At 39.2% G+C, this 25913-nt stretch overlaps 1 protein-coding gene across 2 annotated transcripts; it reads left to right on the forward strand.

Annotated features, from left to right (window-relative positions):
• The first annotated feature begins 1304 nt into the window (after positions 1-1304).
• Positions 1305-25299, forward strand: nup93 (nucleoporin 93). Of its 2 annotated transcripts, none has more exons than XM_079620812.1 (22): positions 1305-1376; positions 2858-3054; positions 3175-3292; positions 14722-14784; positions 16525-16653; positions 18204-18278; positions 19127-19219; positions 19329-19468; positions 20184-20316; positions 20551-20708; positions 20919-21084; positions 21198-21291; positions 22336-22527; positions 22605-22731; positions 23231-23303; positions 23403-23447; positions 23708-23824; positions 23906-24024; positions 24282-24399; positions 24493-24576; positions 24788-24916; positions 25067-25299. In XM_079620812.1, exons 2-22 carry the CDS (start codon positions 2876-2878, stop codon positions 25175-25177), a joined length of 2463 nt encoding a protein of 820 aa, XP_079476938.1. In that variant the 5' UTR covers positions 1305-1376; positions 2858-2875; the 3' UTR covers positions 25178-25299. The 2 variants fall into 2 exon arrangements, with proteins under 2 accessions (XP_079476938.1, XP_079476937.1); XM_079620811.1 differs by lacking the exon at positions 1305-1376 and adding an exon at positions 1934-2227.
• Positions 25300-25913: the final 614 nt, after the last annotated feature.

Here is a 25913-nt window from a genome sequence, read left to right on the forward strand (position 1 = left end):
TATTTCAGTAATTCAAATTAAAAGGTGAAACTAATATATTTAGTATATAACTATGCATGATTATACTTTTCAGAGGGCCGACATTTCTGTATTTAAAATCCTTTTTTAATTTATTAATGTATTGATAATTATTTTATTTTTTTCATATTTTTTATTATTATTATTATTTTTTTTTTTTCCTGTATAGTGCTTTGCATATATATGCCAATTCATATATACTGCAGAGAGGCAGGCCTTGTCAAAAGAAGCCTACACACTTCAAGAAATCTTCATTTACAGTAGCACTACTGCTTTTGCGTAAACAGTAAAGTACTGTAAATTACCATATACAGTAAGTTACTGTAAATTTCACACAAAATACCCACAATGCAGTGCATATTACAGTAGTTAACCGTAAATAATATAAGTGGTATTTTACTGGGCTTTTTTGCGGTAAGTAACTGTAAAATTACGGCAAAGTCTAACAGTGTACATAAAAATATCTGTGGGGTATTTTGTGCTAAAACTTTACACACACACTCTGGGGATATTAGAGATTTATTTTACATCTTGTGAAAAGGGCATTTTACCACCCCTTTAACTTATCATATTATGAGGGTTGGCTTATTATTTCAAGTGCTATATTGGTAATGCAAGTTTTAGAATACATAAGATGGCAGTGCAATCAAGACCCACCCACTGTTAATTTTAACACTTCATTTCGATGGTCCCTTTTAAACGATCTGTATAGGTAACTTTGCAACTCCGCTCCTGAAACGTTACTCTCATTAGGAGCATATCTGGAAAAACAGTCACTGTGAAGAGGAAAACATAAATGTTTTTCAATGTTGGGTTAAAGCAAAACAAAGTTTTTCCAAGGTGGGAAATTACCATTTATTTTATTTGCCAAATGCTGTTTGTCCTACTCTGTATTCTGGCACACATTCATTTGTCACTGGTAGTTAAATGAGGCAGATGCAAGTTGCATGTTTTACCCTCATGGTGTAATTAAGGACTTAATATTAATATGAATTTGATATTGTAATTTAGTACTACTACTATTATTAATTATATTGTACAAATGTAGGCCTATATATAATTTAATTTAAATATTATATAAAGTTTATATTATTAAAACATTATAGCCTACTATTATAGTACAATGTTACTATCATGATTTTTAGACATCATATGGCTTAACGTTACCATGATATCAAGTAGCCTATATCGGACACCGCTGCCTGCCATAGAGCGTGAAAGATACATCCACAAACTTAATTTGGTCAATTAAAAAACATGTCCCTTCATTCTCCCAGCGTCAAATTGATGTAACAACCCCACCCCGTGGCCAGAGGTGTCTTACCCTGACATTTACTCGTACCTCATCGAGCCACCAGGTAAGCCAGTGATGGTTACTTCGTTTTTGAAAGTAAACATCTTTAAATGTATATATTACGTCTTTCTATTTAGAGTACTTAGTGTACTTTTCTGTCCAGCCATACAACTAGCCTGACTTAGCTTTCGATAGCATCATCCGTAATTCTTCATGAAATTTCCATAACAGCAAGATATGGATGGTGATGGCAGGTAGCCTGGGCTAGATGATAACGGACATACAGACTAAGACAGCCCAGCCGTTATCTAAAATAACACGAGGATCATGATAGGTTGTAAAATATTGGAGTTGTGCGAAGCTTCCATAACTTAAACTGTATGTTTAAGGTTGCTAATGTCCTGCTTTCCAATCAAGCTTGATGTCATGCAATACATGATGCAGCGACAATTGCCTTATGTCCAAAGAAAAAAAAAAAAAAATTGCCTTCTGTCCGGCAAAGAAAAACATTGTTTTTTTTTACAAACATTAGTGATGCACCCAACCACACAAAACTCTTTTGAATGTTGTAAGGTTAGTCCACCACTTTTCCCCTAAGGTGGCGTGAATCTGTTTAGAGACATTCTATGACGTTGCACCGGTTGTGAATCATACTCCAAGTATTTCAAAGTAATCTTACAGAATGAAATTGTGCATGACTTGATCTCGTCGTACGTATTGTAATTTGTAAACAGAAACATCTGAATAAAGTTCTATCGAGGCTCTAGTCGCGAGTGTTTTTGGGAAAAAACGGTTTGAACCAATCAGCGCTCGCTCTCACAGGAACCCGGGAGTTCACGAGGGGGATGTGTTTAGCATAGCGGCTAAAGATAAATCATTCTATTATAGCCGCTATAAGAATACACATTCAGCGAGGTGGGTTGTTATATATGCGTGAACTAATTAACTATTTAATAGCTTGTTAATTGTAGTCACATTTGACAGGTGTCTGTTTGGGACACGTTTACCGACAGCACCTCATGTCAAGCTGTTAGCTTGCTAGCAAGTTAGTCATTTCTATTGACTACAGTTATCATGCAAGTTAAACAACAGTAACGTTCATTCAATGTAGTACTACTATTGTGTTATCTATCTATCTATCTATCTATCTATCTATCTATCTATCTATCTATCTATCTATCTATCTATCTATCTATCTATCTATCTATCTGTCTGTCCAGTTATGCTAAAAGAATAAATGCGAATGTATGTATACCATGTCACTGACTTAACGTTACCTAAGTAATCATGAAATTATATATATTTTCAACATAAATCCCACAGGTAACGTTACTACTGTAAAATAATGATAAATGAACTTGTAGTCTCTTTCAAACTGTAGGGTTATCAATGTAAAACGCTTTCAGTATTACAGTGATGACAATAACGAGTATCTGATAATCTGCTGGGTGTTACTGTTACTTTGGTAACTGATATACTGAATACAAATGATGTGCATAATTATCACCATGTGTAACAGGCATACTGCTCTTGTTTTGCTGTCAGGTGGATCAGGTGCTGGAAATGGATACTGAGGGCTTTGGGGAACTCCTGCAGCAGGCAGAACAGCTTGCAGCAGAGACTGAGGCCGTGTCCGAGTTGCCCCATGTCGAGCGAAACCTACAGGAGATCCAGCAGGCAGGAGAGCGACTACGGTCCCGCACTCTCACCAGAACCTCTCAAGACACAGCTGATGTAAAAGCGTGAGTTTTCAGTTTGATGTGATTATATGAATTGGCATTCCTTTTAAATGCATTGGAAGTAATAAAAAAAAAAAAAAGCATGCTCTTTAAAATGGTGTCATATTTTTTATTTTACTTCAGCTCCATCCTCCTGGGCTCTCGTGGTCTTGACATCTTCCATATCTCCCAGCGTCTTGAAAGTCTCAGTGCAGCCACCACATTTGAGCCTCTTGAGCCAGTCAAGGACACAGACATTCAGGTTAGTAGGTGTTTTGTTTGGGTGGGAGGTTGTGTTCATAGTTGTGTTAATACTTTATACCTCCCCAATGCATCCCATGAGATGCAGCTGTGTTATAAATATGTCATATATTTAGCTACTGCTTTAATTGTTTAAACTGTAGCATGTGTTGTTATCAAAGTGCTCTAATTTTATGGATGTAGGCTACACACTACAGTTTTACATTTCTAAATTTTGGGGTCTGTAAGATTTTTAATGGCTTTTTAAAGAAGTTTTCTTATGCTCACCAAGGCTGCATTTAATTTATACAAATATTCAGTAAAACAATATATAACAAACATCATTATATTATATAACAATATTGTAAAATGTTTTTGTAATAGATTATTTTTAAATATTCACATGATTCTTCAGAAATCACTCTAATATGCTGATTTGCTTAATTTTAGTTTAAGTTGATCTGCTTAAAGGCACAATATCTTTCCAAAAACCACTAGAACAATGTTATATTTTGATGACTTGTGTAGCATTATTTCAAACCTTTCCAACAATGTATAGCTCAACACAGTTAGTCTTATTGTTTGAATCACTTGTTTTCTTGATTTACTTAGAATAGCCTACATTGTTTGTACCATGCCTCAGAGACAACACTATTTTGTAGGGGTGGGAATCTTTTACCATCTCACGATTCGATTCGATTCCGATTCTTGAGGCCACGATTCGATTCAAAATCGATTTTCGATTCAAAAAGATTTTCGATTCAAAACGATTCGATTCGATTTTATCCATAATGATTTCTAATCGGGTTTCTGATCATGATCTACTCTCATCTGCTTTGCTATACAGAATGACAAACGGAGACTTTAAAGTGTCTTTTTTCACATTTATTAAGTTCAATTCTCAGGGAAGTGCCTTTTATCAAAAACATGTTCTCAATTGCTACTCATTAGTATCTAGCTATAAAATAAGTTGGAACAAAACAAAAGTGCTTCTTCATAATACAAAATGGTTGAAAATAGATGCAGTTTACCACAAATATCATGTAGAACACAACCGGTGAAGACAAAAAAACATCTATATTTCTCAGTCAGACACAGTAACTTAAAGAATAACAAGTTATGAAAATAAAGTGCTTCTTTCAAAATGAATAATAGTCCTACCCCTAAGCTACCTGGCGATGTAGCAGCGATAGACCGAGTTTTTTTTTTTTTTTTGCCCTCTCGGAGTTGGCAGGGAGTTTCGTGAAGCACTGCAGTGTGCGTTGCACTGCAGTTGTGCGTTGGTCTGGAGCTGGCGGCTGACTGTACGTTCACACCGCCGCCGACTTGAGCTGCAAAAAAAGCTATGGTCGCCCTGTCAAGGACGCTTGTCAAAAAGTACGGGGAATCTTGTTGACGCTTTGGCCGCTCTGACGTAGCAGCATTCACAATGAAATGTAAACAGAAAAAACAAGCAATGCATTCGGCAGTTTAGGATATCGCACAAGATTTGTCAACACAGAAACCATTTCATCACTGGAGAGTTTTTTTCCCGACACCATCGTATTAATTGATTTTGATTCATATGCGCGAGGGAGAGAGAGAGAGCAGACAGCGCTCGGGTGAGTGCGCGCGCGCGGCCGGCTCTCTCTCTCTGCTCGTTCTTATGCCCTGTCAAGCGCGCCCTGTTAAACTGACAGGACTTAAAACACATGCAAATGGTAGGAACGAAAGATCTCCCTCTCATCCATTTGCTTCCTTTTTGTTTTAGTGATTTGCCGCTCACGTCCCGTTACAAAAATGGAGGCGAACAGCCAGCTGATTTTATTTATTTATTAAATCGATTCTTGGACATTTCAGATCGATTCAGAATCGTTGCCAATGAGAATCTAGATTCTTCTGTGAATCGATTTTTTTGGTACACCCCTACTATTTTGTCAAGTGGCTAACAAGGCATAATCATTGAGAGCTTTGTCCATCACACATTATATTTTAAAATTAGCATGTCATTTAGCAATACAAGTCATCCAGTTTTTTTTTTATTAATATGATATTCTACCGAGCGAACGCATTATAATATAACTTTCAACACTCTCAAATGTATTTAGTATGATTGTTTTCAGCATAAGCATAATAAAAGCACCACTGGACTCAATGCCGATGTGTATTGCAGGTCTCTCTGATAAGCATTTGCTCCAGCCCTCCTTTATACCACAGTAACGATGATAAAACTTTATACATTAGCTCATCCATGAACATGATTTCGTCGGATTCCTTTCCATCGGTGAAGGTGAAGACGACATCTCCCATGAATCCACGCTCATTCACAGCATCATCAAAGGCTACGCCTTTGTTTTGAATAAGCGACCTCTAGCAGCCTAAATTACATGTTGTGCCTTTAAGTAGCATTTCTTATGATTATCAATGTTTAAAACAGTGCTGCTCAATATTTTTGTGGAAACCACGATTATTTTTTCCCAGGATTCTTTGGAAAATAAAAAGTTCAAAAGAAAAGCATTTAAAGCTGAAGTCGGCATAAAATGTTTTTATCATATTCACTGATACCGACACTATTCTCCAACAGAACAACATAAATCAGCCGGTTTTAGAAAAACCCTTCTAAAAAAGCTTCTACCTTCACTACCTCCACTGATGCATGTTATTTGTTTTGCAAAAATCCACCGCTCCGGGTACTTCTGGTCCAGTCAGCGCAGGGGGGTGTGAGATCTGACTGTCAATCACAGTTCGTGCACATGCAACAGATCCCCCCTCTCTCGCACGTTACAATATCACATGCACATGCCTAAAGTTTGCAGGTGTGTTGGATTGTACGAAGCGTGATGGCGGAGAGAAAATCTACTAACAAGTTTCCAATTCCGCGGTTAACAACCAGAGCTAGGAGGTCCAAAACAACCAAAGAAAATGATGCTGAAGAGACGGGCACGTTCACAGAAAATCTGGTACACGCACTGGCGGGCACAAACGCGATGGAAGGGTGTTAGCGGTAGTGGGTGAGGGGCATGAGAGCTGTAAACATAAACATTTTTGGCTAAGTCCCCTCAATCTGCCAAACTTGCCGACTGCAGCTTTAAGAGCAGCAAATAAGTGGAAACCAGCCGTTTCATAAAATTGCCTTGCAAAGTACATTTTGCTTGAATATTGTGTTGTGATGGAGTTTTTCCAAAGATTTAGTGGGTTTCTTTTACATAGAAAACCAAGTTACTTTCTTTCGATATGGTCAGAAGGCAACAGTGTAGCATTTCTCGTTTTATATTCTATATTTTATAGTCTGAGTCTCATTGTCCTCTTTTTTTTCTCATTTTAAAACATGCATGGGCAGTAAAATCAAGCTTTACACCACCACTTGATACAAGTTTGCTTGTCATATACATGGACATCATATACATATGACTAAATTGCTAGCCTGGTCTGATAAGTTTTTTTAAATATATTTTAATTAGTTGCACTCATATCTGTGCTCTATTGTCTGTAAGTTAAACTTAATCAGATACCTAGTTGATTTTGCTTTTAAAGGTGCTATCAAATGCATTTTTTTTTTAACTTTTTTCAAATGCACAATTTGAAACCATCTGCTATGCATTTAATAAACATGCATTACTTCAGACTTCATTGTCATATGATCTTTCAGAAATCATTCTAACAGGCCGATGCTGATTTGGTGCTCAAGAAGCATTTTCTCATTATTATCAATATTGAAAACAGTTACTGCTTAATATTTTTGTGGAAACCATGATACAGTCTGACATATTATTTTATGAATAGAAAATTCCAAAGAACAGCATTTATTTTAAATGGAATTTTCTTTTAACATTATAAATGTATTTACTGTCACTTTTGATTAATTGAATGCATCCTTGCTGAACAGAAGTATTAATTTCTTTTAAAAAAGATTTTACTGTCCTGAAACATTTTTGTTAGTCGTGTTTGGTTTTTGTTATTGCTTTCCCTGATGTACTCTGCATCGACTTAGGGTAATAATTTGATGAGACATTCCGCATCACTGCCTCACTAGAAGCCAAATAAACATTTAAACAATCTCCACACTCAGCCCATTTATAATTAGCACTATGAGCTTGAGAGACAGGATGGGTCTAATGGGTCTCAGACAGTTTGTGTATGCGTCTATCTTCATGGCAACAGGTTTTCCTACTATTCATGTTCATTATCATTGCTCCTTAGTGCAGCTTTTCTTGTGTGTGTACCATACCCCATGCATTCCCTGCTGTTTATTTGGATTTGGGAATTTGTGTATGGCAACTTTTAGGAACTATATAGTTAATGCTGTGTGAATTGATTATATGTGTTTAAGGCGTGACTTTGCTGTAGCAATGAGTTACAATTGAATTCAGCTGCATCTGTAATAGTACGACAGTCGTGACTCGTGATGGCCAAGAGGTGTGACTTGGCAAAACTTGAGTCAGGCAATGCATTGTGTAATTTTTTAAACCTTTTACAAACAAACATTGAAATTACACAGCCAAGAGCATTACAGATTAAGAAAGAGTTTAGTGTTTTTGCTGACTGTTGCCTTTGTAAATCAAAATAAATAAATAAGTTTGCCTTTTTACATTTATTACTTCATTAAACTTAACAGGGGTTACTACGCCCCCCTGTGGATGTTGTTGATACCAGAGGATTATTCAATTCATGCATATTTCCAATACCCGTTTGTTATTCTCTCTTCTGGTACACAAAGCACCTGAAGACAAATGGAGCATGTGGGTTCAGAAAGGGACAGAAGGGTGATGTTTATGGTGACCGCATTGTGATGCTACAGGTTTAGTGAATTATAGTGAGCTCACTAGAGTCAGGAATCAGCAGTCAAGTAAACACTGAGCTGGCAAACCGCATGAAATTAAAGTTGGAGACTTCTTTGTGGCTTTTGTCCATGTCTGCACACCTCATAGCATTGTGAGCTACTAAGCTTAAATTAGTCTGTTTGGTGGGATTTTACTGCATAAGTGGAAAATGTTTGTACCAGTGTGTATACATTTAATGCTGCAAACCAGTGACCTAAATGTATTTACACAAAAGCACAGGAAGTAATATATCATCACATACTTGAATGTTAAAGTGGATTTGGGATAAACTAAAGCCTGATGGCGTAAATGCTCTTGTCATGCCATTTCTTGGGGCTTCATCCATCATCAAATAATAATAATTAATTACATTACATATATAGCACTTTTCTCGGCACTCAAAGCGATTTACATGGAAGGGGGAATCTCCTCAACCACCACCAATGTGCAGAATCCACCTGGATTCTAGTATATATATATGTGGGGATGATTAGGAGGCCATGACAGACAGAGGCCACTGGGCAAATTTGGCTAGGATGCCGGGGTTACACCCCTACTCTTTTGAAAGACATTTTGGATTTGAAAGACATGGGATTTTTTTGTGACCACAGAGAGTCAGGACCTTTGTTTAACATCCCATCCATAGGACAGTGCTTTTTGACAGTATAGTGTCCTCATCATTTTACTGGGGCGTTCGGACCCACACAGACTACAGGGTGAGCACCCCCTTCTGGCCTCACTAACACCTCTTCCAGCAGCAACCTAGTTGTCCCAGAAGGTCTCCCATCCAGGTACTAACCAGGCTCAATCCTGCTAAGCTTCAGTGGGCAACTAGTCTTGGGCTAGTTGTGGCTGCAACTGATTTTTATATTGACATTTGAGCCATTTGTTATGTGTGGTAAAGTTTTGGTAAATAATTTAATCATTATTGGGAAAGATGTCAGTTTTACTTTGTTATTCCTATTTTTTTTGACCAATTCTGTCAAAATATCCCTCAGTTAATTTGTCTAAAAAAAAAAATATATATATATATATAAAGACTCTAAACTGTGGTAGATTTGCTCTGTGCATTTCTCAGTTATAAAATATATTCCTTATTTCTCTAAGTGCTTCAGTTTGAGAGGAAGCTACTTGTATTGATTGTTTTAAGTTTTAAAGTGAGTCATTGTAATAAATGGCATCTTAACAATATTATTGACTATGCTAAATGATGTCCAGTATAATATGAGTTAAAAGGAGCACTTTTGTGGTTTTATGTCGATGAAGTGGTACTATAAGTCTTACTGAAGGGGCATTTTATGTCTTACCGAAGGGCTTCCATAACTTGGGAAAGCATGGCTCTAAACTGGTGATTAGCTTTAAATTATCCAAATCTATGGCCTATTTTCAATGCTGTCAGAGACGAGGCATTTCTGTAGCCTGTATGAGAAAAACACTAAGATCATTTTATTTAGGCATTTTACAGCTTTATTTGTATAATATATAGAACAGACAGGAAGTAATCAGAATCTGAGCTGGGTGCCAGGACTTTAAAGGGACAGTTCACTCAAAAATGAAAATTTGCTGTTAATTTACTTACCCTCAGGTCATCCAAGATGTAGGTGACTTTTTCTTCAGTAGTAACAGTAAAGAAGATTTTTAGCGGAAACTGTTGTCCTTGGTGATTCAAATAATGCAAGTCACTGCTATTTGGAGTCAAACGATATACAGACAAAACAAAATGAATACCTGTGGCTTCTGATGATACATTGATGTTTTATGAAGTGAAATGATCAGTCTGTGCAAGAAACTGAACATTATTTACAACATTATTACCTGGAATACACAGCCTCGGCAAACAGTCCTGAGTACATTCATGACAGTCTTGGGCACAAGCTTCCTGTTGCATTATGACGTATGCATGGGAGCTCAAACGTTGAGAATCTGTTAAGTCAATCTTCCCTGTTGAGATCGCGCAAGCAAACATAATCTTAATTTTTTATATAGGTTCCGGTATCCAGGATAAGAATAAGCAAGTACCATTTTGATGAACAATATAACACATGCATCCTCCCTCTCTGTTGTAAACAAACACAGTGAATTGACGTGAGTTTGCTTCCGTACATATGTCATTATGCGACAGGAAGTTTGCGCTCCAGACTGTTGTGGATGGGCTCAGGACTGTTTGGCGACGCTGTGGATTATTGGTAATATTGTAAATAATGTTCATTTTCTTGCACAGACTGATAGTTTCACTTCATATGACCAATGTGTCATCAGGAGCCACTGGTATTTTGATTCTCAAAGTGACGTTAGCTATTTACTTTTATTATATGAATTATCAAGGACCACGGTTTCAGTTAAAAATCTTCTATTCTACTAAAGAGAAAGAGACTCCTACACCTTGGATGGCCTGAGGGTGAGAATTTTACCCTCCCTTCAACTCGTGTTACCCATAGCACAACCGTAGTGCACAGATTTTGACTGCATTTCAGAATCAAAAGATATTTCAAATTTTTGAACAATCACTCAGTCACACCCATTTAATGTACAGGAGACGTTTAACAGATTATGTCCTGATATTGGATGATGTCCTCAATTACTTCTTTCCATAAAGGATAAACATATTCTCGTCTGTTCGAATGTTATAGACGTTCATAGAGAATTGGCTGTTGACTCATCCAGTCCTCTAATGATCTACTTGGTTTTTGCTTCCTGAAGGTTTGAAACCATCTACCCTCACCCATCTTTTCCTCTGCTTATCTCTTCTCTCCTTCTCTTTTTCACTGTCTCTATCCCTCCCCCTACTCTCGTCTTTTTGTCAGACATATTTTTGTGGTGGGCCTGCCAGAGTGCGGCTCGACTCTTACTGGAAGTGCACTTACTGCCTGGCACTTTCCTCACCTTCCCTCCCTGCCCGAATGTGTGTGTGTGTGTGTGTGTGTGTGTGGCTGGCAATCTCTTTATTATTTTCAGTACAACTCTGATTGACTCTAAGGGCTATGAGATTTAATATCTTCCTTTTGTCGAACTTGTGTAACTGCTCTTCCATTTATCATCATTTTCATTCTCATTATGTATCGCCGCCGTCTCAATCTGCTATTGAAAAGACGTTCAGAATCGCATTATACTCGCTGCTGAATAAAACAAAGATGCTGCAGGTGCCATGCTCAGAATTGTATCAGGACATTTGTGCCGAGATATCCAGATGTGGATCGACCCTGTGAGGTGGCGGTAAATTGTATATTGTGCGTGCTCCATAAGGCTGCTGAGCTGCCTGCCTGAAGACAAAGGAAATGCTTGCTGCTGATGAGGCGTAGTCTCTTGCCTTTCTCTCGCCTTCTGCGTTTGTGTGTGTGTGGGCAAATGTGCAGTCTTCTAACCCACGTTTCCTTTATAAAAGCTAAATAAAATAATTTTTTAAGGCACAGACTCGATTTAGGTGCCTATGTCCTGTAGTCAAAAAGGCAAACGCCTTAAATGACAGACTGAATGCAGGAGATGCTTTACCCGAGCAAAATGGCGCCGAAACAGGCGATGCATCTCATCTTTTTCTTTAACTCTCACTTCAACTTACTTCCATCTTTTCTGCACCATACCTTCACACTAGAGTGTGTTATCTAAGCACACAATGGTAGGTGTGGGATAAGTGCAAATAGCTCTACATGTGAAGTCTGATCTCTGGTCAGTGCACTCTGTTCATTAACTAAACATGACTCTTAAGAGGATTATTAGCCCAGTTTCTGGACAGGATGTCGAAATCCATCAGGAGAGTGTGTGTGTGTGGGGGGGTCCATTACCATAATTGCATTGCGCTAGCAGAAGTGGAAAAAGGAAGGATGCAGAGATGTTTAAAAAAAGGAAGGAATGAGTGAGAGTGAACGAGGAGGCTGGCAGGGATGCTGGAGGAGAGATGAGGAGGAGGGGTGGACGGCTGATGGTAAACAGGCACACGGATCAGGTTGAATAATGACTTCTCAGATTCCCCCCCCGTGTCTCTGGGCTGACTTGGTACGCTCCGCCTCCGACAATAAAGCAGCCCACAGTAACCCTGCTCGTGGCTCATATCTAGGTTCAGACCAGTGGGCCGCCTTGAGGTAAAGAAGAGTGCATGTGGCAGACAGAGTGGGCCTCTGGTAAAAGAGGTCTGAAACGCCCTAGAAATGCACTGGCCCGCTTCTACAGAACGAAGAAGATGGAGAGAGCACGAGCAGGGGACGGGCACCCCGCTCCTAGACAGTTTCACCTCCCAGCAGCACTTTCCCAGCAGGTTAAACCAGAGCATGAGTGAGTATCACCTACACGCACATGCATTCAACACCTCGCTATACTACATGTGTCTCGGTCAGTCGGTTTAACCAGGAAAATGAGACCGTCGCCTTCTCCGAAGGGATGATGAAGATGGCGAGGAGGAGGATGAAGGCTTGTCTGTCACACAGGAAGTGGTTGGATTAGGGTGGGGTTCCTTCACTCCTTATTGTGCAGAAGTAAATGAAAGAAAAGAAAAAGAGAGGGATGTCTAGATATAGAGGGGGTGTTTTGTTTAAATCAACTGCCGTGGGTTTGGTTGGCATATGTATGCATGTCTTTTGTCCATCTCTTGCATTCGATGCCAATCCATGTCATTTTTTCTGCTATATGCTCCTGCTATTTTCACTTAACTTCTCAATCTGTGATGGTCATTATCAGCGCATTACGTTATACCTGATTTCAAAATATAAATGCATCCAAAAGAAGGTGTGTGCATCATGAACATGTATGAATTTTATGTTGCATTCATTACTATGGCTTTATAGAGTATGTATTTCATATTGTAATGATGTTTTTTTTTGCCCGTAATGATGCACCATTTTTATCTCTATCAAACTCGCTCAATATTCGCTGTGCTTTGAATCTTCCAGAAATCCACAGTGCTTAATTGTAGGGGATATGATAACCTTCCTTTCAGCATATGAGATCTGCACTTTGTCTAGCTGCTTTAATGCTAGCCTTTAGTCACGCATTTATTTCACCGTTGTCAGATGATTTAAAATGTGCATCAGAAGATATGTGAATCTTTGGTATAAATTGCACTTCTGATCTCCTCTGAGAACTTTAATTCGATGTGATTAATAATGGGTTAAAATGACATATGCAATGACACATTACACAGTATGTATTAAGCATGTTCTCAGTTTAGGCATGACCCACATGCATCCATTTGAAATGTTCCTTTTGTAAGTTAGTGGGTCTTGGGTACTTGATGCAGAGCATGGATGCCTGAAGGGGGCACTGTTCTGTAGCTAGCGGGTGGAGGCACAGTGACTGAGCAAGAAATAATGCTGCTAAGTACGAAATGTTGGCTGCTCCCACATCTTAACCCCCCCCAATCCCCCACCCACTTTCCATCTCTGTATCCATTAGCTCGGCTTGTTCGTTCAGATGTGTCATTTAGACGTTGCGTTCCCCAAATCAGAATAAATCAATCCTCATTTACAGCTGTCAGTCAAAGTGTGGATGGGGTGATGGGGGTCGTGCGATCTCAGAGGGGGGAGGAAAGAAGTGAGGAATCATCGGGGGGGGGGAGGTCAGGATTAAACTCTGTACTTAACACTTGGATAAGAGAGAGGAGTCAAGGATTTAATGATGGAGTCAAGGAAACCTCTCGAAAATCAATGTAGTGGCATGTTTTTTATGACATTACCGTATTCAGTAAAAATCAATGGAAAATGTACTTGATGCTTTGTTACAATAATAAAAGCGGATGATGTTCCAGTTCAGAGGTCACATTTCTCTCCATCCTTCAATATTGGCTTTTTAGCGATCTGATGATCCTCCAAACCCATCAGAACCAGCTTTTCCCTTCCATCAGTACCACTCCCTGTCCCAGCCCCCACTCAATGTGTGTGTGTTGCACGCCATTCCAGTGACTTCTCTGTCCTCAGAATCAGCTGCTGGATCTTTCTGTTCTGTTTAATCAAAATGAATGCGGGTGTGTGTGTGTGAGTGTTCGTTACCCTGGTGTACATCAAAAACGAGTGCTTGTAATGCATCCATACAGGTTGTTCGAGCTGCACACTCGTCATCTAGTCAGAAAATGTAGCTTGTGTATCCGTGGAGGCTACTGATGTGTGCGTTTTCCATCTGTGATCGAACAAAGATGACGTTTTAGATGATGATGGCCCATAATTGGATATAAGCAGCTGTTAGCTTAATGATTTGCAGTGGGGAACATTCAAATTGGGCTTGTCTCTGGTATTGTCAGTGTCATAGAGATTGGTCCAAAAAGTCCAGATGCGTAGAAACCAAGCAGTTTGAACCACATTTTCCAAACCCGTCCATGAACTTCTGTGTGTAGAACCGTGTTTGCATGAATGTGGGGTGTCTTAAAATGCACAGTATTTTTGGTATACTCAAGAACGTATTGAACCAAAGCTTTGCTGAACAAGCTCTGAACAGTCGAGAGCCGCCATTTTGGGCGAGCGATCTCGCATAGGGTCGATTCTAAGCACATTTTTAGGAGTTATTTCAATAATGATGCCAATTCTCCATCTCTAGCCTGTGGTGCTTGCGTCTTAGAGGAAGTATTGAGGGAATGAGAGAGAAAGGGAGAGAGGGCGTGTGCTCTGCATGCAAAAAAAGGGGAAAGTAGGTTGCAGTACGTTTAACCTCCATGCCGTGTCTCTTGTTCCAGGGCTTTCTCAAGAACGAGAGAGACAATGCACTGCTGTCAGCCATCGAGGAATCACGCCGCAGGGTGAGTGTTTTCCTTCACTGCTCTATATCCTTTTACATTATTTTCTTAGTCGGTCAAATTATGCCTTTTTGTCCATTGCAGAGGAAAGGAACGTGATTTTTAGCAACATTAAACCCCAGTGTAACTACATCCCGTATTGTCCAGACATTTAGAATCTGACAATTCATCTGACAGCTCCTTTAAAACCGTCTCCTTCCGAGGGTCACTCTTTCTGTTTCAGGCCAAATCCCCTTTTCCCCTTATTGCCTCTTCAGCCACTGTCAGCGAGGTAAAAACAGGCCCTTTCAGCTGTTATTACGGTATCCATCTCTCAGCAGCAGAGAGCTCAGGTCAATATCCATCTATCCTCTCAGTCTAGTCATCAAACCTCTCAGGAGGAGGAATGTCAGCAAAGAGACGGAGAGGATAATTTGCTCACCAAAGAGGAGGTGTTAACCAATGACCCAGATGACCTGCATGTGACAAAACGTCGCTGGTGAAAGTTTTGGGTCCTCAAGCACTACAGTAAAATTTATGTCCATCTCGGACAGGGTCAAAATCAACTTTTTGCAAGATTTTGACACAACTTTTGCTGAATATTATATATACCGTATGTAAATATTTCTTACAGGCCATCAAAACTGTTTTGCATGATTTATATTTATTTAAAAAAAATAATGGCACCTGTCTGGAAAAACATGACAACTCATCTTGATTTAGTTCCTCATATTTTTATTATTGGAGCTTAATGGGAGGAATATTCCACATATTTGTTGCCGCATGGAGAGCTGGGCAGAAATTTAGGATAGACGTTTTAGAAGTAGAAGTCTTCTTAAGCAGACCATTTATGCGTTTTTGAATCTTGCATGTCACTTACATCAGCAAGTGTCAGACAATAGTTCTTAAAATTCTACATGAACTGCAGTTCCTAATAAAGTTACCGTCCAACTGGCAAGTACTTTACTCTCACATTACTCACACTATTTATTTATTTAATTGTTGTATTAATTTTGGACCCCAAGTGAGAATGGAGTAAACTGCAGGTTGATTAATGGCTTTTTTGACCCAGCAAAATCATTTGGAGAACAGCTAGTTTCTGAAGTGCTTATAAAGCCATGCACTATTATTTCCCACCCTAAAACAAAAAGCCCCTATGCGTCTTTTCATCTCTGAATTTTACCTGATTCACATTAACTTCTGCACATTGAACTGATATTATCTCACTCCCTCCCTCATTAAGCTTTATTCCAAAATCTCTTCCTCCAGAGTTCAGAAGCCTTTTTAATTAGAACGCTTGCAATTATCACACGTCGATCCGCCGGGACCGAGAAAAATAGACGAAAGGTCTTTGGATTCAATCAGGGTATGGGCTAAATCGGTAGTAGGCGTGAAGACAGACCCAGATAGCGGCACAGTTCCATTAGCGAAGCCTCCGCGCATCCAGGCTTTAGCGGGCCAGACCCAGTTTGAGTCTCCCCAGGCCCAGCTCTCGTTCCTTGTCCCTCGGAGGTGGGATTGGGGGAGGGGTGAAGATAGTGCTGCCCGTTAGCGCTTATTGTGCACAGCATGCTTCCCAGATCCAGGCTGCTCCCTTCTTACTCCACTTGCTAATTTTAATGCGTCACATGTTGGGTAACCTATATATTCACTGAAGGCTTTCTAGTTTCACTCATTTTGCTCTCTATCATCACATGTATTCTGTTTTTGATGTGTGATTTGTACCTCGTCCCCTCGATTTTACTCGTTCTGTCCTTCTCGCAGACATTACTGTTGGCGGAGGAGTACCACAGAGACTCTATTTTGGTGCAGTGGGAGCAGGTGAAGCAGAGAGTGTTGCACACCCTGCTGGGAGCTGGAGAGGATGCACTGGACTTCAGCCAGGAAGTGGAGGTCTGAGGAACATCACGCCACATAAAACACAATACACACACAGGACAGATATGATATGATATAGCTCCCTTGTATTATATATAGAGATATATCACACACTCACCTCACATATGACGTGTTCATGAAGCTCAAATTTTCTTATAGCATCTAAGGAGCTTGTTCAGATCTGTTGCTGTGATACGGCCAGCCTGTGGCTACGTTTGGCCTGGATCTGAGTGTTAGTGAAATCTTATCTGGCAAGAGCTTTTCTAGTAGTTCTTTTTAGACAAGGTCATTTAGACCTGATTGTCTTTTTATTCATTAAAAATTATTAATAATTTTATATATATATATATATGTATAATATATATATATATATATATATATATATATTTATTTATTATTTTATTTTTAAATATATATTCAAATATTGAATTTTATATTTTATATAACATTATTAGTTGCCATAACTAACAAGTTGCCATAACTAACAAGAATTAGTTTTTTCTTGTTAGCTGTGGGTATATTCATATGTGTGTATATTTTATAGAGAGAGTTGTATATGCTCTCAGCATTCAAGAGGGGAAAATCATGAGAATAAGATGGGATGACATTGGTTGTTTTTAGAGGCTATTATTCATAAATAAAGGGTGTTTTGCCAGTATTGCTCACATCTGCTGTCACAAAATGGAGAGGTGAGCAAGAGGGAAAGATGTAGAAAACATCAAACATTGAAGATGACAAGCACTCCTCTTCTGAATAATATATACCAAAAAAAAAATTATGTCCTCAAGTATAACAATAGTCTGTCTACGGCAAATAGTGACAGTCTTTTTGAGATCATGAAACCTCAGAATGCGCTTTTGTCTTTCCTTTTATTGTCCTATAAAGGATTCGAGAAGAGTGTTCTGTTTGTGTGTATATTGTGTATTTTGCTCTAGGAGATTTTTGACTGCTGTCCTGCTGCTTTAATTATTAAACAGCAGTTCAATTTTCCATGTGTGACCTGCTGTTCTCTTCCTATGCCAGGAGCTCACTCTTCCTTGTACCACCAGCCTGAGTCGCCCCTCCCTGCTAGATAGTCACACTAACTACAACGCCTCAGTGGCTTTCTTGCCAGGCTGTTCATGGAATTTGCTACTAGGGAGTGTATGTGCGCGCGTGCGTGTGTATGAGTGTCTTTGAAAATAATTTAAATTAAAGCACCATATGCTTTATCAATGTCAAATCTTTCTAAATGTGATTTTTTTTTTTTTTTAGAACGGGTTGGATACAATTATGTCCACATACAAAATTTAAGGTTTTCGTGTGTGTGTCTCTCTCTGTATATTCACAGTACTGAGCTGTGTGCTCTCAAGCGCGAGTTATGTTCTTAACAATAGCTTCACGCTACATTGGTCGCTGCATTTAGATTAAAACAACTCTCCGAGATAAACGCAGCTTGTGCACTTGTCAAACCCACGCTTTTAGAGGCACATATGCACACCTACACATGTAGAGCATATCAATACGGTCTTGTTGTGTAGACATCCTTGTTTATGCCTTAACGACTGTTGCTATGTGCCCCACAGCCCAGTTTCGTGAGTGAGGTCGCAGTTCCAGGACGCAGTGCACTGGACAGTGTTGAAGTTGCCTACAGCCGACAGGTTTGTAGAAAGCCACACATATACAAAATAAATATGATAAATAATAATAAATAAATAAATATATATACTGTATCTATAAATAATTTTCTTTAAAATGTTCTGATTTATTTATTTGTATGTATATACATTTACTATATATCTATTATATATTTTAAGAAATAATTTTAATGCATAATATTAAAAAAAATAATAAAAATGTATTAAAGCTTTAGCGTATAATTATACAAGCATGAAATCAGTCATCTAAACATTATCATTTACAGTAGAAATGTTAACTCTCCAGAATTTTGAAACATCACAGAGAAAGAACAAACTGGCCGACAGCAATATAATCACTAATAAATCATGCAGACATGTTGAAAATAAACGAGTGGCTCATGGTTACTCAGAGTACATTGTCTGTCATTTAGTTCAGCTTAGCTTTTCTCTTGGTCGGTGATCTAGACACAAGAATAAATGTGTTGTGTTTTGCGAGCCTAGCTCGATTGATCTATAAGATTGATTGGCTGGATGATGGCATGATGGGTAAGCTCCCAATCTATCCATAAAGGGGAGGGCTGTTTCTCACTCTCTTCTCCTTTGTTCTCCTTTTTATTTATCAGATCTCTCTTCTATTTCCTTTCTTTTTTTTCTCTAATCATGTGTCGCCACATCGCCTGCGGAGTCATCTTTCTAGTCTTTGCACTCTTTTTTGAAGACCTACTAAACATCTTTATCCTGTTTGTTTTGTTTTTCATCATCCTTCATTTTACCTCCAGATCATAGTGGATCCGGCTGCCCAGAGCTTGGCCTTAGACAGCAATCAGTCTTTGACCTTCATTCTCAATTTGTATTTTTCCTCTTTTTAGATCTACGTCTTCAATGAGAAAATAGTAAATGGGCATCTTCAGCCCAACCTGGGAGATCTCTGTGCATCAGTGGCCGAAAGCCTGGATGATAAGGTATATCACATTTGGCTTCAGCATGTGTGTTCTTAACTGTGCTTTTCATCTCGGAAATGTAGGGAAGCGATTGCATTAATAGTAAATTTGTTTGTACGTGTGTTTGTAGAACGTTTCAGACATGTGGCTCATGGTGAAGCAGATGACCGACGTTTTGTTGGTGCCGGCAAAGGACACTCTGAAGAGTCGAGTTTCTGTGGACATGCAGATGGCCTTCGTCAGACAAGCTCTACAGTTCCTGGAGAACAGGTGAAAGAAAGGAAATGCAGCTTGCTCTTTGATTAGAGAGATAATATTGACAAATTGCATGTTTCATTCAATTCACATTTATTTGCGTAGCGCTTTTCACAATACTCATCGTTTTAAGCAGCTTTACAGAAAATGCATGAGTCCACATTACAATGTAGAGTGATCTGTTATCAGAGGTAACTGTCTAAGTTATGTATTTCAGAAATGTACATATACAAAATCACAGTTATCTAAAAATATATGTAATTTATTTCTGTGATGGTGAAGCTGAATTATCATCATTACTCTAGCCTTCAGTGTCACATGATCCTTCAGAAATCATTCTAATATGCTAATTTGGTGCTCAAGAAATATGTCTTTTTATCAATGTTGAAAACAGTTGTACTGTTTAATATTTTAGTGAAAACCATGATCCATTTTTGTCAGGATTCTTTGATAAATAGAAACTTCAAAAGAACAGAATTTGTTTAGAATAGAAATCTTTTGTAACATTATAAATGCCTTTACTGTTACTGTTACATTTAATGCATCCTTGCTGAATAAAAAATGTTTATGGTTCTTGAAAACCTGAAAATATCAGGGATTTCTCACCACATAGTCCAGCACTTGAAAACTCATGGAAATTAATGAAAAAATGTGTGTATATTGAATATTTGTGAATAGTTTTGTAAACCAATCATTATTTTAAGCCAATGCTTGTGTCTCTCTTCTACAGCTATAAAAATTACACTATGGTCACTGTTTTTGGGAATCTGCACCAGGCTCAGTTGGGTGGTGTACCTGGCACTTATCAGCTCGTATGCAGCTTCCTAAACATCAAGCTGCCGACCCCGCTGCCAGGCATGCAGGTACTGCAGCAAAACGTGTCCACACCGCTCAGCACAGGCAGCACTACATCATACAGATTAGACGCCATCACTGCAGATACTCTGAGTGTGGCTTTCCGTAGTTTAGATAACAGCAGTGGATTCTCCCTGCATGGGCCAATAAGCTGCTTATTTCAGACTTGAAAGTAAAAAGGGGGTAAATGGACGCAGTGTGACCCGAGGATAAACCTTGCTGTGCGTGCATGTGTGTAACAGGACGGCGAGGTGGAGGGACATTCAGTGTGGGCTCTGATCTATTTCTGCCTGCGTTGTGGAGACCTGTCTGCCGCCATGCAGGTGGTGAACAGGGCACAGCATCAGCTGGGAGACTTTAAGATCTGGTTTCAGGAGTACATGAACAGCCCCGACCGACGGTGAGAACGCACATACGCACACCCCAAAAACTAGATCACATCCTAAGAGAACTATTTCTATTCTGCTTTTGGTAACTACTTCTCTCTGGTATGCTTGACCCAGCTTGCTCCCTTTTTGTATCTCATGCAGAAGTTTCTTAAAACTGAATAATTCAGTAAATCTGTTTTATAGTTCTTTATAAATTTACTCAACTGCATTGTTCTTCTCAGTTTGTCTCCAGCCACAGAGAATAAACTACGACTTCATTACCGACGTGTGCTGAGGAACAGCGCCGACCCCTACAAGCGCGCGGTCTACTGCCTCATCGGTAAATGCGACATCGCCGACAATCACGGAGAAGTGGCCGATAAGACCGAGGACTACCTGTGGCTCAAGGTCAGATATAGTCACTGATTGTATATCAGTGTACGTTATAGCTGTACGTTAGTAATCTTTTACTGATGAGTTTAGTTGCCCAGTTTTTGAGTCGTGTTCTGTGTCCCTACCAGCTGAATCAAGTGTGTTTTGATGAGGACGGTAGCAGCTCCCCTCAGGACAGAATGACTCTGGCACAACTTCAGAAACAGCTACTGGAGGACTACGGTGAGACCCACAGTCATCATTATTTGAATATATATATATTTAAATATGGAATTAAATATAATATTAAACCATATATAAGTATAGTGTGTGTGTATATATATAAACAGCTGTTCTGTGACTGGCAGGTTTCAACTAGATTCGATTCAAAGAAAAATAATTATGAAAATTGGTATCAAATTGGTCAAAATTTGCTAGCCACAAGGGGATCCTAACCATTTCTGTAAAACTGGATTAATCAGACTACACTAGTTAATAATATTACAGTTACAAAAATATGTTGGCAAGATGTCTTAATGCATTGGGAGAGAGATATCTATTCTTAACTCTATAAATCAAGTGGCCTCTGTCAATGTGCAAAACTCAGGTCAAATTATTCCATAAAGCCAATAAATCTTCCCACTTATCTTTTAGATTCACTCCAGTCCTAAAGGAAGAGATTTAATTGGGCATTTGAAAGACTAGGAAGTTAGTCAGTATGCAAAACCCCCCTATTCACTTTCTGCCAGTGTGCCTAGCCCAGATAAAACTGTATGTCATTGTGCTGTTTTCTCATGGCTTAAACTTCTTCTCGCCCAGTTTTAAAAAGGCATCCGCTTAGTTTCTTCCACCTGCCTGATGAGTCAGTCTTATCTCTCCAGCACTCCTGCAGTACACCACATTAAAGACTCCCTCTATTGCTGATAAGACTCCTTCACTCCCAGCTGCGCTGCCACTACGCTCCATGCAAAGTCGCAGCAGGTCTTTTCAATGCTGCTTTAAGACGTCAGTTTTAATGGCAATTTAAATAAGAGGGGATTATTTCAACTCATGCAAATGGAAATGAAACAGCCTATTTAAGCACTTCACAGCTGAGGAAGATTTATGTGGAACCTATTACTCGCTTAAAGAAGCATTCGAATTCCTTAAGTTACAAATCCTTATTGGCTGCATGTGCACATTTCCAATATGTGGTTTATATTGTTTTGTAAGTGGTTTTGGATTATCCCAGATGTTAATGAGTGTGTTCATAAAGGTGTGTGGCATTATTTGAATTGTTTTCTGCAGGTGAGTCCCATTTCTCAGCCAGCCACCAGCCATTCCTGTACTTCCAGGTGCTTTTCCTGACGGCACAGTTTGAGGCGGCCATAGCGTTCCTTTTCCGAGTGGAGCGTCTGCGCAGCCATGCAGTTCACGTAGCTCTGGTGCTGTACGAACTCAAACTGCTGCTCAAATCATCAGGCCAGAGCGCACAACTCTGTAAGTTGTGATCATTGAGTGACAACTCTAAATTGAATCTAGTTTCTGTTCTAAGGAGGTTTCTGGTCTCTTCTCAGTGAGTCAAGAGGCAGGAGATCCTCCAATGGTGCGAAGGCTGAACTTCATCAGGCTGCTTATGCTCTACACCCGCAAGTTTGAGTCCACTGACCCACGAGAGGCTCTACAGTACTTCTACTTCCTCCGGTAATGGTCATCCTAACCCCAGCTGATGCTATTGGGTCATCTGGGGTAACATACTGAAAGAACTGATCTCAAATCAGTCAGGTTGAACAGCTATCGAGCAAATCTATACTTCATTATACCAAAACCTGTTCTGAAATCATCTTGTTTCCTGTTTGATGAGTGGCTGAACTGTAAGTCATGACTTTTTCCCTGAAAATCCCTCTCTGAGAAGAGATTAATGTGTCATGAATAACTCAGAACCTTCCACGAATGAACCATGAATAATTAAACCTGTTCCATGCACACTGTGAATTTGATGCTAACTTGCCCCATTGTTTTAAGAGACCTCACAGCCACGGGAAACAGTTGATCATCTAAATGTCTTTTATCTCTGGGTTTCCGTGCGCATCACAAAGCGAGCACGTTCATTCGCAGGTCAAAGTGATTTTGTGCTACAAATGGCATAATTGCTGTACTGCACCGAGTGAAAACTCAATCGCTGTTTTCTGATTGGCCACAGGAATGAGAAGGACAGTCAAGGAGAAAACATGTTCATGCGCTGTGTCAGCGAGCTAGTCATCGAGAGTCGGGAGGTAAGAAGCGTGTACGAGCTCATTGGAAGAAGAGTTTCTGCATACTAATTGCTGTTATCATTACATAATTTCTGTCAATTCTTAACTCTCTTCCTGTAGTTTGATATGCTTCTTGGAAGACTCGAAAAAGATGGAAGCAGAAAGGTAGTTTGGATGCTTTTGTTGTTATATAACCTGACTAGCAGCCCGCGAACGTGCCACTTTTTTTCTCTGTAACTCATTGTGCACACATTGATTTTGCTTTATATTTGGTTCATTCAGCCGTGCAGGGTTGTGTAGAATGTGCTTTTGTCTCAGAGGTCTTTACAACACAGTCTGGCCTTTCATGCTCAAAGCCATTTTGACAACACCATTGTGCATTCAAAGTCCTCTGCTCTAAGCAGTGCTTGTTTGAATCCCTTCAGCCCGGCGTGATTGACAAGTTTGCCGGAGACACGCGGGCCATCATTACCAAGGTTGCCGCGGAGGCCGAGAACAAGGGATTGTTTGAGGAGGCCGTCAAACTGTACGAGTTAGCCAAGGTAAGATGCTGTGATGTGCCATTGGGTTTATTAGTCTAGTGATGCTTTTGTGCCTAACACATCTTTTCTTTCCTGCATCAGAACTCTGATAACGTCCTGGAGCTGATGAACAAACTGCTGAGTCCAGTTATATCTCAAGTCAGCGAGCCCCAGTCCAACAAAGAGCGACTCAAAAACATGGCAGTGGCTATTGCTGAAAGGCAAGTATTTTGTACACCTCTATAGATTATGGCTAAAAAAAAGTTCATTTATATCTCCCAATTACGACTATTCATTGCAATTAGACTGTTCCTTGTAATAGTGATTGTAATAGTATCTGCCAATTGCGACTATTTCTTATTTTATCTCACAACTACTTTTTTTTGTTACAGGCTTTCATTAGTAGCCTCCATCTAATGCATTATGGGTTTTATGGTCTTGTAGTTTCAATGAACACCTTTTGTTTGTTTGAGCACAGGTACCGTACCAACGGTATAGCTGGGGAGAAGTCTGTGGACAGCACATTCTACCTTCTTCTGGACCTCATGACGTTCTTTGATGAGTACCACGCCGGCCACATAGATCGAGCCTACGATGTAAGTCGCCAATTAGACCCCTGCTGACCTTGGCCCCGTGCTGCTAGTGCTAGGCATCTGACTAATCTATATTTTTGTGCCATTCTGTGTCAGGTTATTGAGAGGCTAAAGTTGGTTCCCTTAAGTCAGGACAGTGTTGAGGAGCGAGTCGCGGCCTTCAGAAACTTCAGTGATGAGGTAAGAGATCATCTTGCATTAGCATAAATTGTCCACTTGCTGTTATCTCAAATGCTAAGCTATTGTGCCATTTCAGGTGACCCCAAATGAACAAGTTGTTAGCATGTGTTTTCAAACGTTTTTTTGAAAAATGATGCGTGTTTTTTAAATAGCCAAAATGGAGACCTTAATTCACATGACATTTCTCTCTATTATGTCCTAATCTTTCTAGGTCAGACATAATTTGTCAGAGGTTCTTCTGGCCACAATGAATATCCTGTTCACGCAGTATAAGCGTCTAAAGGGGGCTGCAGCAGGCACACCAGGAAGACCACAGCGTACCCTAGAGGACAGAGACACGGTAAGATGTTTTCTCTAAGATAACAATTATTGCTTATTCAACTATAAAACTAATCCTGAGACCATTATTCACTAACATGTATTGTCACAGTGTGTGTTAAATGTCCAATCCTGAATAGCTCTTCTCAAGTGTGTGTGTGTTTCTCTGTAGCTGCTGCGCAGTCAAGCCCGGGCTCTGATCACGTTTGCGGGAATGATTCCGTATCGGATGGCTGGAGATACCAATGCCAGACTGGTTCAGATGGAGGTCCTAATGAACTGAAACGCCCCACCCCACCCTTCTCTTGCAACCCTCCTTTATTGTCCTCATTCCACCATTATTTTGTCAACTTATATTTGTATTTTTTTCCATGATTTGAAATAAAAATAAACACATTCAGTTCAGTTTTGTTTGAATTTAATTTTTTATCATAAACCTCATTTTTAATTTGACGTGACGTTATTGTTTTGCCCTGCATTTTCTGTTTTAGTTTATTACATCTCTCAGTTGCTATTCTTTTTTAAAAGCCATATCAAATATACAATTACAGTTTATCTCTCATGACATCCAATATCAAGCAATCAATTTGCACATCTCATGGAGATTATATTATTTATTATATTAGTATCAGTGAGATTTTTCACTTTGGTAGATTTGGTTGCAACCAGCAATCTGGACTGTACTATACATACAGGGTTCTCACAGTCCTGGACATATTATAGGATTCTGTTTTCCAGGCTTGGAAATGGCATGGAATTTAATTAGACAAATTTCAATAGTGAATGTAAATTTTTCTAGTTATACTTTTCTCTCAAATATTTATTTATTCATTTATATTGCTCTTCATTAGAGGTTATAAATATTGGTAACACTTTATTTTACACTGTCCTTGTTACACTTTACTTGTACTTATTATATTAATAACAGTACATTATGCATTATTACATGCAACTAACCCTAACCATATAGTAAGTTCATGTTGTTTATTAATATTACTCAGTACTTAAGTATACAATTA

The sequence above is a fragment of the Phoxinus phoxinus genome (assembly GCF_949152265.1).
Source record: "Phoxinus phoxinus genome assembly, chromosome: 8".
NCBI lineage: Eukaryota > Metazoa > Chordata > Actinopteri > Cypriniformes > Leuciscidae > Phoxinus > Phoxinus phoxinus.